Source organism: Drosophila subpulchrella, chromosome 3L, assembly GCF_014743375.2.
Source record: "Drosophila subpulchrella strain 33 F10 #4 breed RU33 chromosome 3L, RU_Dsub_v1.1 Primary Assembly, whole genome shotgun sequence".
Taxonomy (NCBI): Eukaryota; Metazoa; Arthropoda; class Insecta; order Diptera; family Drosophilidae; genus Drosophila; species Drosophila subpulchrella.
This window is the reverse complement of record NC_050612.1, coordinates 18,868,637-18,884,188: the sequence shown is the minus strand read 5'-3', so window position 1 is coordinate 18,884,188 and position 15,552 is coordinate 18,868,637. Positions and strand designations below refer to the sequence as shown.

At 38.5% G+C, this 15,552-nt stretch overlaps 1 protein-coding gene across 1 annotated transcript; it reads right to left on the bottom strand.

Annotated features, from left to right (window-relative positions):
- Positions 1-14,586: 14,586 nt before the first annotated feature.
- Positions 14,587-15,067, bottom strand: LOC119554745. Its single transcript, XM_037865769.1, has 2 exons — positions 14,957-15,067; positions 14,587-14,906 (listed from the first exon to the last, which is right to left on the bottom strand). The coding sequence occupies exons 1-2, from the start codon at positions 14,975-14,977 to the stop codon at positions 14,676-14,678; spliced, it is 252 nt and encodes an 83-aa protein (XP_037721697.1). The 5' UTR covers positions 14,978-15,067; the 3' UTR covers positions 14,587-14,675.
- Positions 15,068-15,552: the final 485 nt, after the last annotated feature.

Genomic DNA, 15,552 nt, shown 5'->3' with positions numbered 1-15,552 from the left:
TTAAGAACAAAATTTTAATTGATTAATAAAAAATTATTTTACTTTCAAAGTCTTGGGACTAAATTAGTATATGATTATTATTTTGGACAGCAAAAAAAATGTGTTTCAAAAAGGGAGGTTATATCTGTTTCGAAAAATAGTTAAATATTTAAGGATTAACTTAAGTTTACTGAACAGTGTTCACTAACTGTGGTTAACTTTTTAAGTGACATTAATGAATTTTTTAATGAGAAATACTTATAAACCTAAATTATTTACTATTATTTGTTAGTTGGTAGAGTATTTTCACAGCGACTTTGGTGATCCTACAGAACGTTATGACTATCAAAGAGCCGCAGACGTTCATTAACTTGTCATTGGGGGTTTTCCGAAAAATGTCAAGCCTAGACGACGGCAGACAAAACAAAAGCTCACCTGACTGAGCACCGATTTTTCTGTGGGTTTTCGCTCGTTTTCGGCAAAGTCAATGCCATTTTTTGTCTTCTGGACGGCGGCTGTCTGCATCTGATAAATGCCTTCAGGTGGGACAGCAAAGAGACGGGGCAGAGTTTCGATTTACGGCCTTTGAGATGTCTGAGATTGCGGACCGAGAATGCTTTTGGTTTTTTTTTGGCTATTTGGCTTTTTGGCCGGGGCCAAAGTGGCACTGCACATGCAGCCGGGAACTAAAAGCACCGACATTTACTTAAGTTACTCCCCTGATGCAGCCGTAAAGCGAGGCAGTTATCATAACAATTATGTAGCATAGACAATGGCAATCCGAAGTGCAGAAGGAGTCGTCCTCAAACAAAGCCATAAAACAATGAAGTGGGTGTGGGAAATGCGGAGTGGAGCTCGCAGGATTGCTCTGGGCATTGTAGTTTGCAAATTAAATAATTCCCAGTTACATTTCCGTTGCGTCGACAATATTATTTCCCCAACTCCTTTGGCCCGCCCGGCCGAGTTGTTTCCGAGTGCTAATTGTGCAGTTGGCGATGTCGCATTTGCCTTTTGTTTGAGTCCCGAGTCCTGCGTCCTGTGCTCGGTGCTCTGGGTCCTGCGGCCTCGGATGGTCCTCCCTCGGTCGCTCGGAGTCCCGTTGGCAATCTCTGGAGTTATGCGACTGCAATAACACTAAATTGGTCTGATATCTCGCGGTTTTTGCCTTTGCGTTCGCCACTGCAATTCCTGCAGCGGAGCTAATTAACCCATTACCGCTCAGTGTCCTGGGAGAAAGACGGTAATCTGATAAACAAGGAGTGAGAAGAGTGTTTTGCAGTGCACTTGAAGATGCTTAAAATGTATCGGCATTTTTTAAAGTGTCGTTAAAATTACTGAAAATACCGAGTACCTGAGAAATGTTTAAGTAAGTATGGAAATTACTCAAAAATGTTCTGAAGATTGTTTTAAAACTTTTAAAAAAATTAAAAATGTTAATTTATAATTAGCGATTTGTACTTATAACCAAAATACTTTCTTTAAATCTAATACTCTGCTTACTTTGAATAAAAATATGTAAGGCGTATGGACATATTTACCAAACCGATATACAAGTATGATATGTGTTCCCATAGTTCTCATATGCCAAACCTTTAAATTTTGACTGTAATTTTTGGTAACACTTCTAAAACCAATGCCATTTTAAACTCGGTTGATACTCCTTTTCATTTCCCAGTTTCAGTGGGTTAATGGTTTGTGCGCTGAAACTTGACGCTATCGCCCAGTGCATTTAGCTTTTAATTGCAGCCAAGATTTTTTCTCCCCTCGGTTAGCTGCATTTGCATATCATTTTGTAGCGGCTTTGGCTTTGGCCCCCCTTTTCGCCTGGCGACGCTGCTGATGATGAGCCCCTGGGCGGAGAGGGGGCGTGGCTGTCACTGGCACATCGCCTAACCATATGCAATGCAATTGCACAAAACTGTCCATCAACGCTGTCATTTGCTGGCCAACTGGCCCAAAACTCTGGCCTGGCTCTGTCGTCACTGACTTGGATATATTTGGCTGACAGGCCAGGCTCCCCAACGCATCCTGTGGGCATCCGGCTGCATTTGGTAGGCATTTCTTAAATGTTGGCCTGCTCTGCAGAATTTATTTAAGCGCGGTCCTGTCATACACATGACATATGCATACGCAATGCGTCATCGTCATCGTTTCGATGCTCGTTCTTTCCTGCCTATCTTTGGGATGCGGTATGCCTGAGGGGCGTGGCATTGGTATTGACTGACTTGTTTTGTGGCCTCGTTGGAAATTAATGTAATTTGTACGCCTGCCAATGACAGGCGTCTCCATTCAATCTCAAAGCTCAAGGCTCCAGCTAAAAATATAGAAGTGTAATTATCTTCTGACACGTTGGGATTCCTTCAAATTGAACACTTATTTAAAATGTGGCTGAGATTTAATTTATTTTCATCACTTTTTGGCATGTTGGCCAAGCATTTTGTATTCATTTTATCTCTCTAATAAACTTTAGTTCAGATGCAGTTGGGACTATCACAAATATATTTTCCATCATTCCCAGCACAATTTGTAAGAAAATAAAACTGTAAAATCGTTAAAGACCATATCAATCAGAACCACTTAACCGTCATGTACATATCTTCAAGGTGTCAGGTCTTTAAAACAATGTGGTTTCCCCTGCCATTTCTTAAACCAGCATTAGTTGGCCCAGTAAAAGTTTGGGTAAGCCACATGTTACATTTTCCTTTACCAATCAACAGCCCTGGGTGCATTTTAATGGCACTCGAAGCGAATCCTTTCCATCTGCAGTTGGGTGTCCTTGAGCAGGGGGGGGTTGAATGCACCGACCACAGGGGCGGGGATCGGAAGACGAAGAACCCAAACCACAACAAACCCGAGCAACAGCAAGTAGTTAGTGTAAACAACAAAAAAAGGGAGGAAAACCCACATGGAATAAGAAAAACAGAGGGGGATCGGGGCGGAAAAGCAAAGAAAAACTGCAGGCTACATTGGAAAAACAACATGTGAAATGGGGAAAAGAAGAACAAAAAGCAGCTGAAGAAAAAGCAACATGAATCTAGACAATGACAGCTTCTCAACGTTGTGTATAAAGCCGCAGGCTATTTGTCATACGAGTTTCCCTCGTTATACCCCGCCACGCCCCCTTTTCCAGCACCGCCCGCCCTGCGGAAAGTGCATCGAAAGCGAAAGAAAGTAAAAGAACAATTTACTGGGAGAAAGCGTGCAAAGGGATGCGGAATAAAAAGCAAACCAGGCAAGCAGCACCTGTCAAAAGAGTGGAAAATGGGGTTAAGGCTATGAGCGGTCCCAAAACAGTTGGATGTGCTAATAATTACCAAAGGAATGCTAGTAAACGGGGTGTAAAAGTACCAAAGACTAGCTAAGTAATTCAAATTTACTTTCACGGGAAACCAAAAAAATAAAAATTAAAATTTAAAATAATCAACTGAAGTGGATTTAAATACCAGTTGTTTTAAAATTTTACCAGAGATGAAATGGAAGTATATATTAAAGATAAATAACATAAAGTCTACACTTCACAGTTTTATGTATATATTAAAGAGTCTAGAATTTGGATTTGTGGTAAATTTTTAAATTTAATTTAATACTTTGGAAAGTATTAATTTAAGACTCATCTTATCGATGCCAAATCTATACTTAGCAGTGTAGAACTAATTTAACAATAATTGCTTTTCTATTATTTTTTTATCGGTAAAACTAATTATGGATAATGTCTCTAACCAAAACAAATTTATATTAAATTAAATAAATTACCCTAAGTGTTCGTTGCAATTATTAAATAGATGGCCCGAGGAAACCCACAGGATTTCCAAGCAAAAACTTGATTCTCTCGCTTTTGTATAAGCAAATATTTATATGGCATATTTACATTCCTATGTACGCACAGCCAGTGTGTGTGTGTGTGCACTTTGTATATTTTGCGCATAATTATGCACAGTTCACATGCGTTTTGTTTGGCTTAAAAAAACACTTTGAGTTTGCGGGTAATATTGTAATGAGTGCAAAACGGGCGTTCTCGAGGGGATTTGTATAAATTTATTCGAAAAATATAACTCAATATGATTAAATGGAAAAAACGATATCGTTTTTGGGTAAGTTGTGGCATTTGCAATAAATCCCCTTTCAAAGCAATTACGCCACGTCTCTGGGCAGCCTCCTGTGGCGTTTGGTTCATGCGCTCTAATGTTAAAATAGTTGCCAAAGCGACCGCACGAATTTTCTTAATGAGCTCAAACGTCACTAGCACACACATATACCTACTATATGTATCCCTGAACTTTAGACCCATTTACCCCATTACCCTATCCACTTTCAAGTCTCTATTTTCCCCTTTTAAATGTGAAAGGAATTTGGCTGGAGGAGAAGAAATTCAACATCTTGAGGCGAGGCCAAATTTAAGCTAAAATGCCACGCCCTCGCACCTTCAGTGAAACGGGGAATTCCCGGGCAGACATAACAATTAAAATTCATAAACCGCCAAGCCATTTTAGCATAATTATTTTTTACAGCCGAGGCGAAGGAAAAAACTGAGCAGCAAAGTGCGAAGGAGGCGTGCGAAATAAAATGGGAATGGGCGCGGAATAATGAAATCCCAAGGTCCCATACCTTTTTTACCCTGTCGCCGACTGGCAAACTGGGCGTTGGCAGCTGTTTCCACTCATTAGGCGCTTTATTAAGCGAGATAATTAGCCGAAGCACGTAAAGTTGCAGTTAATTGATATTATTTGAACTGTTCAGCAGCTCTCGCTCATTACATGCCCTGACCCCTGACCCCTGACCCCTAACCCCACACTCCCCACAACCTCTGCGTAATCGCTGCACTCGCTTAACCTTTGACCCGCCTGCAATTGCGACGAACTTGAGTTGCAAATTGTGTATTAATGTTAAGTAATTGTTTGTAATCCGATTAACGCCCCCGGAATGTGTTTCGGCTGAACTCAAAGTTAAGCGAAGGTACTTGATAACGACTCAAGTACTTTGAAGCGGTTTATTTCTGAGGAAAAGTTGGTTTGCCTTTATTTTCAGAGCCTTTTCCCTTGAACGATTAACCGCTAGCTATCGTTACACAATAAATAAAGTAAACATAACTTTGAAATAAATAATGTTCTTTATTTAATTCATTAATTTTTATGAGAGATGTGGTGCCGAAAAAAAGACTTATAGCTGGATGTAAAAATAATATTACTTTAAATCAGGCCATCAGTAACTATTATATAATTTTTTCAATGATAAGTTATGTTTACTGTAAGATTCCTAATTGTCCCAAATTTATTGTTTAGGGAAAAGTAATGATGTCTTTATGTATTTTTATTTTATAGGTCTGTCTATTGAAGAAATATTAGTGGTTCCACAACATCTAGTCTAAAAGGATATTTTCTCCCAGTGGCCGCTAATGACTCAACAACTTGTAGGGCTTTCCCAAGTCGATTTATTCACGCTTCTTTTAGTTTACCGCCCTGGAAAGCTGTTTCTTTATGAGCTCGTCGGGAAACTTTGGCTGCTCCGCTTGGCCATTTAAATCTATGAGCTGATGACCCGTTGCCCACCTGGCTGTTCATTAATTTGATTTGAAACTCACCGCGCTCATACTACAACACGACTTAACGGCTTTAATTAAGGCAAAGTCGCCGCCCAGGAATTGACGTCGCATCTGACCTCATTCTTTATGGTTGCCATAAATAACCGAAATTATGTGCAGGCCCAACTGGACTCGGGACTGCGGTTCGTTCTGGCTCTGGATTTCGGACCAAAGGAGTCGCGTTTTGGGCGCGTTTCTTTATACGCTTTCAGCTTTTTTGGCCTGCGAGTTAAATGCGCTGCCATGAATTTTAATTCGACGACACTTGCACAGGGGGCAGGAAAAATACAGGACACACGCAACGCGACAGACGCCGCATAAACCAAAGAAGAAATTTAAGCAAAGTACTCGGACTGCGACACAGTGGGCAGTCCTTGCACAGTGGGCAATAACAATTGAGGGATGGAATATCACTTAGTGGATAATGGTCCCGGGTGCAGAAATCAATAGCACAATTGGCTTAATAAAAAGAAAACTAAATAACTCATTTAATTATGAGCTATAATAGTACTATACAGAAAATACGGACATACGGATCATTTTCATATTCGCATTGTAAATTGTAAATTCGAAAACTCTCCCAAAGCTTCTTATCTATACAGAATTAATACTGAATTGTATCGAAACGATCATCATATCTTAAACTTTTTACTCTGTGTAGGCTGAATAAAATACGGCTACAAAGTTTTTTAAGAAAGGTATTAGGTGAGTAAAATATGGCTTTACCGTTTTTTAGGAAGAATATTTTGTCACTAATTAAACCTAATATTGAACTAAATAATAACAATATGAATTTAAAATTTTAATTATAAAACAAATTGAATTATGACATTGGCAACTCTGCGTATGAGTAATATAATTTGTAAGTAATATATTTTTAACCCTGCGTATAAGTAATTTGACACCTTTAAAGGAAACCAACATGTTTTTCATTATTTTTTTAAATGGATTAAAGTTATTTTTCATGTTTACATGATTATAAGAACAATCTGAAATTTATGGCATATTTTTACACCCGACCCACTGTCCGCTTATTGCGAGAAATGGAGAAATTGTTCTGTTGTTTTTTTGGTTCCAGTCCGGTCGACGCCAGTCCAGCGGCTGTCCAGCCGCAGTCGGTATTAATTTAGCGGAAGTAATGCGAGAAATTGTTGTAGGTCCCTCCCCGACGACCTTTCACCCCGGCACCGCTCGATGAAAAAGGGGGACAATTCGCCTTTGTTCTTCTGTATTGAACCCAAAGCTAATTGTATCTTGGCTCCTGCTCGGCATATATTTCATTGCTATGGCAGCTGAAAGGGTTTGTTGCCCGAAATAATTCTATGCTTATTTTTATCATTCTCTTGCTTGGTTAATTTTAATGTACACAAGGCATTTAGTTTTATTTCCGTCGTAGGCGCTTTCCGTTAATTAAATAAACACGCTTTCCCTGGGCTTCCAATTTTTTTAATGACCGCATCAGTTTTTATAGCTTAATGTCTTTGGGCTGGCTTATGTAATGCAGTCGGTTGGGCCTCGGATTGGGGATTTGGAATCAGGAGCTGGGCTCCCAGTTAATTGCTTTTGGCCCTATCAAATCATCTTGTTTTGCGAAGAGAATATCGTTAATAAAAGCGCCACATTGCCTGACTCGTTTGTGTTATGTTAATGTCTTTATAACGTGATTTATAGAAATACGTTCGGCGGAATAAATATAATTTTAATGGCCTATATATCATACGTTGCAAAATTAATGGCTAGTTTGAAGGCGATGTTGATCAGTGGGTTATAAAGCACAGAATGTAAGTAAGAATATTGAAACGCTGCATTTCTTTAAACCTTAATTTGCGAGCTTGGTGGCAGGCAAAAAACCAATAATATTCAAGGTATTTGCTCCATTTCCCAATTGAATTCTGCAAACATTTTGTCTCAGCCTGCTTCACGAAAATTCGACACATCTTTAAACACTCATTCACACGTTTCGGCCAACTTATTTAACAACTCAGGGCGTACGAGAACTGAAACAGAAGCAAACCGACCGGGATCTTTGCACATTACTTTGCCGAGCAACTGCTCAGCTTGAATGCAATTTAAGTACGTACTTCAAGAGCAAATGTTTTATAGAGCACCGACACACATTTACACAATTCCCCTTCCTTAGATCTGAAGAGCACTTTCAGCATTTCCACCCAAAAAATGAAAGAAAAAAAGGAACAGGACGCTTTACTTTTTGGATGCTGCAAAGGCGGAAACATCCTCTCGTCCTGCCAGAACACTCAGCCCCCGTTCTAGACTCTTCCCCATTCTGGCACTGTATTTTATTATTTAAAAGCCTAAAATCTATAAAGTGCGGTGCAAATATTTGAAATTGTCGAGGAAACATTTCTTCCCTGCCTGACTCGCTGACTGCAGTTGACAAGAATATTTAATTTAACTGATATGCCAGCGCCAGGGGAAACACAAGACCATTTCCAACCCAGGCACACATGTCGAGCATTTGCATTTGATTTCAGTTGGAGTGTACAAATACTAAGCTCAGATGAATTGACTGGGTTGTGTGGAATAGACCAGAAAGATGTCACTCTAAGGAGGTAATAGATTTTGTTTTTAAATTACAGTGAACTGTAGGGTATATCGATATGTTTGATAGTTTTTGGCTATCGATAATAAACATAATCGATTCTATCGATAGTATAAAAAACCAAAGAACATTAACAAATTTTATTTTTTTATTGAATGTTATAACTTACAGAAAAAAGACTTCATCCAAATATTACCGCCATTAAAGTGAAACTTTCCACTTTATACCAACAAATACTTTTTTGTTTCTCAAAAATACCAAAAGTTACAAGGGAAATTTGATATTTTGCTGAGCGATACTATCGAAAGTAAGCCTAGGCCATTGATATTTCCTAAATTTTTTGGCGTCAAAAATAGTTTTTGTCCTTTTTCATATGATGAATATCGATACATCTGTATTTGAAGATGGCAAGTAAATGTATGGCAAATTTTTAATATTAAACCCTACTCCATTAATTAAAATTATCTTACAAATTTTACCTAGGATTGGGATATTATATTCCAGATTTTTATGCGACCTCCTTGATCATATAGAGTATAAACCGCATGCCTTTTATTTGTTTCTTCAACTTTTTAAATGTTCTCTCGTCAATGGCATTTTGGGCCTCACTTGTTTGCTCAGCTTCCGCTTCCTGTATTTCTTTATCCACCGCTTTGGATTTCATGCCAGTCGCTTGCCTTTCGTGTTAGATGCAAAAGTTGTGAGAGAATATTTCCACACATTGACTTTCCCAGACGGGGGCAAAAAGCCTGCGTCTGCCCATTTAAATTATAAAAATTTCAAATGCTCTATTTACCGTAAATATTTTCATAGTAATTTACGCAAATTTACATAAATAAGCAGGCAAGTGGGGGCAGTCGTGCCGTTCTAACCTCATTTGAAAAATTTCAAACGCAGAAGGACTTGGCGCTTCCGCCCACTCCACTCCAAGCGGCCATTTAATGGGGCGCCTATTTTTCCACACTCAACAAAGGAGCCTATAGTCCTGCGCCCTGGTCGTGTCGTTTGTTGTCCTAATAGCTTTTCTATAATTTATCATGCAATATTTATGGCACGCGCTTTTCCATCTAGGAATTATGCATTTATTATTCAGAGGCGGTGGCGGCGGGGCCGGGAACTCGACTCTAAACGCTGTCAGCATTTAGGGGCACTTTTTTTCCCAACTCTGGGCCGGGTCGACCAGTCCAAGTTAATTGGTAAATTTAAATTGAATAAATATTCCATGATAGTGCAATGGACTCGGCCACAAAACTTTTTAGATGCCTAACGATTCTAGTGGTTGTCATATGAGGGGTCGTGTGCTCATGTCAGGATGTTTTGCTGTTTGTCCTTCGGCCATTATTGTTGGTTTATGGCTGTGTCGGAATTAAGCCGTTAAATGTAATGACTGCGATTTATACGGTTCGACCAGAGTAATTGGCAACTAAAATGCTTTGAAAACTGAAAGCCAAAATGATCACAACGGTTTTTGTTTTCGACAGATTGATCGGGATTGCTGCCATTTTAAAATAATTGAATTGCCCTCTCATCCAACTCAGAGCATGAACTCATTTTAAAATTAAAGAAAGTTTGAAAAATAATTTAATAAAATGTTTTACTTACAGAATAAGAAGCAATGCATTATTAAAACAAACGTTTTTTACGGACATGATCTAACATTGCTGTCCTATTACTTGTAAAAGTATTTATATTTTAGTTATTTAACCAAACCAAGCTAAAATAAAAAACAATTTCACAAATTTTTAAAAATTATTCTAACATTAATACTTGGTAACAACAAAGACAACTTTTGTACTTAATATAATTGTAGTCAAAAATACAACATTATTTATAACATCTTATTTTGGTAAGGGGGCTGCCCAGCACTTTTGCCATGAATCACAAGGACCTATAATTGATAGAACCATTCCCATGAGGTAGGTGATGTCCAATAGTAGTGGCAATGACAACGACTTCATTTTCGTTTTTATAACAATTTATTATTGTTTCGTATTTATATAGATGCGATAAGCTCCAGCTTAAATTTATTGGTCATGCTAGGCATATGTTAGTTACGCCTTAATAATGTTAAGTAACTAGACCTACTAGTGGGGTAGAGCAAAATATGTCAGAAAGATAAATACATAAATAGTATATATTCTTAATTTCTTAGTTTTTTACGTAATTATAGTTGCTAATTCTTTGGGCTTTTTAATGGCACCGCAGGTTCTGTAATCACCCTGAGTTACGGGTCGAATCCTCCTTAAAGACCTCGATCTGCTGGCAACACTTTATCTGTCAACTTTGTTGCCCCACCTCTGTTCGAGGCAGCTGGGATGGTCTCGTTCCTCTGTTTGTTTTACAATTTGCACCTTCAAGGACTTTTAGCAGGACGTCAGCACGACGCTGGACACAAGGACGCGGCGGCGGTAAAGCAAACGCAAGTCGCATTCAATTTAGCAACAAAACCAAACTTTTTTCCTTTCCACGCCGGACAATAAGCGAAAGCAAAAACTTGCCACATGGAGAGAAAGGAGGTCCCACGAAAGTAGGCAACAAAAGTTGCCGCAACGACTTGAGATAGTTGCAAGGATCCTGGCGAGGGGAGGGAGCAGTCGGAGGGGAACTTGCCACTGCAACGCGCTAACATAAAAAGCAAAACTTTTAACTGATGCCACAAGTAAAAGGTGCTACTTGTCGGGGACAGGCGACTCGTCCCATTGTTTCGTAATGGAGAAATATTGTTTAGCATGCGAACAGAAGTCGAGGAACAGGAACAGACAATGCTGACATCGGACAAAGGCCACTGGGGAGGGGTTTTGGGCATGGGTCCTGGGGACCCGAAAAGGGGACTCCCCGTGGCTTTTGAGCAGCTGCAGCGCTCCAGCGACTGCGAATGGGGGTATTACTATGCATAATGGTTTCTGGTCTATTGACATTTATGGCACTTGGACTGCAGTGATGGCCAATATTATGGTACTTAGTTTCGTTGGCTTCTTACCTCACTTAGGTACAATAAATATTATTACTTTCTCAGTAGATTTTATTACACAAATACAAATGACAAGTTAGATGTATTTGGAAGATTTGTCTATATCCTTTAAGAAAATATGTATCTCTTTGATAGGTTTTCTTTCATAGTGCCTGTATATTTGGTTACTTTTTATCTCAACACTGTTGGACTTAAGGATAATAACCGAGGGCTTGGTTCGGGTGTCGCTAAAGTTTACTTAAATAAAAGGAAACTTTAGTTGGAATTGGATAGTTGGGAGTCAGGCAATGGAAATGGGATACGGATACTTAAGTGCAAAGGTGAAGGGATTTCAGAAGAAAGTTTTCACTGGGAATGCCGAGCCATAACCATACTTATAAAATATAAAAAATATTTAATTGTATAGAGTATGTTTATTCATTGTTTAAGACCAGGCTTAAGAAAATTCAGAAGCTCATTTTCGGTTACCCTAAACACTTTTATTTTCCTTAGGTGCTACTTTTCGAGCAGCCTCAAAATATTTATTTTCGAATGCATGACTATCAAAACAAACTAAACTATTTCAATCAAAGCTCACTCTGGGCCATTCAACAAAAAACTTGATTTGAGAGCAAAATCAATAGAGGGGAAAAAGTGCCAAGAACTTGAAAAAGTTCACTGTTTGATTGGACTCGAGGAGGAGGTGGTCAGGAGTTGAGAATCCCCCAGTTTGAGAGTATCTCACTCGCATACCAAAGTTGGCATAGTTTACGCAACTGTTTGCTATCATTCCTATGTGTATAGTAGCATACGCTTTATTTTTTATCCTTTTTATCCTTTCAATTGCGTGATTTAAATAAAGAAAAACTATTTCTAAAAGCGAGGCTCTTTCCTAATTGGCTTTGCTATTTCCAGCAGCTTTCTAAACTAATTTTAACAAAATATTTAGACACGGTGCAATTCCACCATTCGAAAGTAATTTTCCGTGTTATTTTTATTCGATCACATAAACTTGCCATAATTCTATTTATTTTCATATGCTGATGGCCACCCATTTCCCTGTCGGCCTCTTCCATTATCATGTGCGTGAACATTTATCCATTAATTTGCGCAAATAAAGTTGCCGCAACATACGCGTACTCACGTAACCGCAATTGAACTGGGCAAAAATAATAAAAAATACAAACATACTCGCTTGTCGGGCTAACAGAGAAACAACAAATAAACACCGAAAGAGATAGCTACATATCGCTGTCTCCCTCCAGCGAACTGAAGCTTAACGCCGCTGAAAGGTAAACAATTTTAATTTATTTACCCAATAATAAACCCATCAAATGGGCGTTCATTCCCCCCAAAAAGGAAAGAGGGGGAAAGGATTCTTTGGGGCCTAAATGAGCGTTGAGTTTTGTGTATTTGTTATTACATGTCTGCGGTCCATACACAATGGATCATAAATTGAACCTCAGACGAGATTGCATGTAAGTTCGAAATTTAATGGTGGGACTTATTAGTCACCACAAATAATGCTCCAATTATTTGGGAACAAGTGCGAATTGGTTATAGAATCATATATTTTTGTTATAAGAAATATTAAACTAATTTTATATCTATACTGTTAATATTATTAAGCTTAAGAAAAATGGGTTCATTTTAAATTATGTAATAGAACAATATACCCTATTGGGTGGGTTAAATAATAGATTTATCGATGGTTGATAAGTTGACAGACATCAATGGTTTGGGATCACCATCAATTGTAAAAAATAATTTAATTATCTTATGGTAAAATACCAAAAATAAAGTTTCTTTTGAAAGAACTAAATATTTTAAATAGGTATATTAAATACACTACGTTCAGGAGTTCAGGAGAAACATTGATTTAGGTTTAATTTTAATTGTCGGAAAATTAAGTAAGTTAAATTTTGTATACACTAAAATTATCAGTTTTCATTCAATTGTTCCATCATTAAAGTTCTACTAATTGTTCTTTAATTGTTTTTTAATTTAAAACATAAAATGTAGTTGACATGACTTTTTAAATAAATCTAGTGAGTCGAAATTAAAGCATGTGTCAAATGACCATTAGTTTTGTGACAGAATATGCGTCTTAAAAACTAATCCGATTTTTAAAAAGATAAATACGAATTTTATTTTAATTCATTTGTATCATTTTGTGGATCAACAATGTTAAAGAACATTACGTAGCATTATCTGTACTTTATACTACTCCATCAAATACAATCACAATCATGCGCTTTAATTAACAACCCTGAATGGACTCATCCCATAGCCGGAATCCAAGCGATTAATCAGTTTACGGCTTAAAAAGCTTCATCAGTGAACACGGCGCTCGCTGCTTTTGAGCTTTGCAACGCCTTTTAATTCAATTAAGCCCGGCTTTTGTGCCATGCCCTTCCAAAACGGAGGTTGGCAATAGGCAATTACCAGTAATCGAATTTGGGGCGCAGCGAAATCCGTTTGAAACAATAAATTTTTCACTGGTTTGCGAGGGTTGCAAATGCGGAAAACCCCTTGGGGGAAGGAAAGCCCCTCCAAAGAATTGAGACAGGGGGAAAATGCAAAATGCAAATTGAGCGTTTCGCGTCGGAACATTAAACTTAGTCGCGGCTTAGGCGGCTTAAGCCAAAAGCTCAACTTTCACTTAACCGCAGAGTGCCGGAATTGTCGAAACCAACCCCAACCCCAGCACCGCCCGCATTAATTCCTAATTAAATGCAAGTCTCTCGGCGAGGGTGGAAATGGCCCGGGAATTCATTTGCATTTTACAGCAGATCTGGACACTCGGTCATCCTGACAATGACAAGCGGATGTATTTCATCTCGGGAGCGCAGGACACGGCTTCCTTCGGCTGCTCCTTTATCCCGTGTAAATATTTCATGGCTCCTGGAAAACAATTCGTGCCCGTCGCTCAGCTGTTGCACTCGCTGAATAAATTATCAGCTGTCATTAAGGCTTCTCCGGTGCAACTCCTTCACTCCTTCATTTGTCACCCGACTGCGTTTGACAATTAAAAATTGTCCAACTCTACGCGAAATGCCGGGAAAATGCAGAGCAACTCCGGAGTGTTGTATGCAAAGATGTCGAAATGGATGGGGAAAAATAAAACCGTGGCAAACAAAACCCACTCAGAGCAAACTTTGAAATGCATCAGTTCGTCTGGGATACAATTTATTATTAAGTCTTAATAAATAAAATATAAATTTTATAAGTTTAGTTCAGCAAATGCTCCCATGGTCGATTTCTCAAAGTCATGCTAACTTCTGTCATTAAAACATCAGGTTAATGACATAAAAAAGATTGACAACACTTCATCTGGTTTGTAGATTGAAATACAATCTTACATATATGTGAAAATAGACTGCAAGGTTTTTTTATTCGTAAAACTATCATACCATTGACCAAACAAATTTGATTTTTTAAATAATTTAACTTTTCGCAGAAAAATATCAATAACCCAATAAATTCCTATGGCAACCATATATAAAAAACTCATTAAATGCCCTTAAGAAGTTCAGTTTTTTCAGTTATCTGATCTCTCAAGGCAGTTAACACAAACAAAATAGAACATTATAAACCATATAACACATTTATAGGTGCCGGGCTAAGCTTTGGATCTCTTCGTCCTCCCAGTCTAAAGGCGGTGGCTCCACCTCTGCAACATGATTCTGGGGCATCGAGGCTGGCATCACCTGATTGTTTTGGGATGGGTTCCCGTGTAGAATCCGCACATACTTGAGAGCATAACCCAATTCGGACATGGGCAGCTCGTGCTCACGGATAAATAACATGGCCTCGTTGGTCTCCTCCTCTGTGTATTCCTAAAAATTAAATTAAAACGGTTCTTTAGAATGTATACCATGCATCTAACCTCTTCTTCCTCTGAAGCCATCTTGCCTATAAATTATTTTTTTAGAATTTTCCTTAAATATTTGTGACAACTTTTTGAGCTTGGTGAACAGTGTTCACTGTGAGATTTGAGAGATTTTAGTAGCCTACTAAGCGCCACTTCATCCTAAAACGAAAAAAGCATCAAATGCACAAAAATGATTTCTGCATTGCCAACACACACACACAGCATGTGGTCGAAACTGACCCATCAACACTTTGGCATGGCCTTTAATATGGTCAGGGAGCAGGACCAGTTGCCCCGGCCAGGAATGGGAACAGGACCAGGAGCAGGAACAGCCCAAGCCAGGATATAGCCCCACCCAACCGAACCGAACCGAAGTGAACCAACCGCATTTTGCATTTGCAGTTTACTCGGTTAACCGCTTTTATAGCGGATTTAACACATTTCAGCCTCAGTCGGGCGACAACTGAACTGTGGAGCGAAATTATGATAAATTATGAAATATCAAAACAGATAGTTAAGTCTACAACTGAAATAAGTCTGTCATACTAAAGCTGGTAATATTACCTAAGCATTTTAAGTGTTATTCTGAATTAGTACTAATTTAAATAAAA

Bases quoted from the DNA above. Each gene is read 5' to 3' on its own strand.
- LOC119554745 (XM_037865769.1), bottom strand. From the start codon at position 14,977: ATGGCTTCAGAGGAAGAAGAG. The intron at 14,907-14,956 runs GTTAGATGCATG...TTTAATTTTTAG, and splicing joins TGGCTTCAGAGGAAGAAGAG to GAATACACAGAGGAGGAGAC.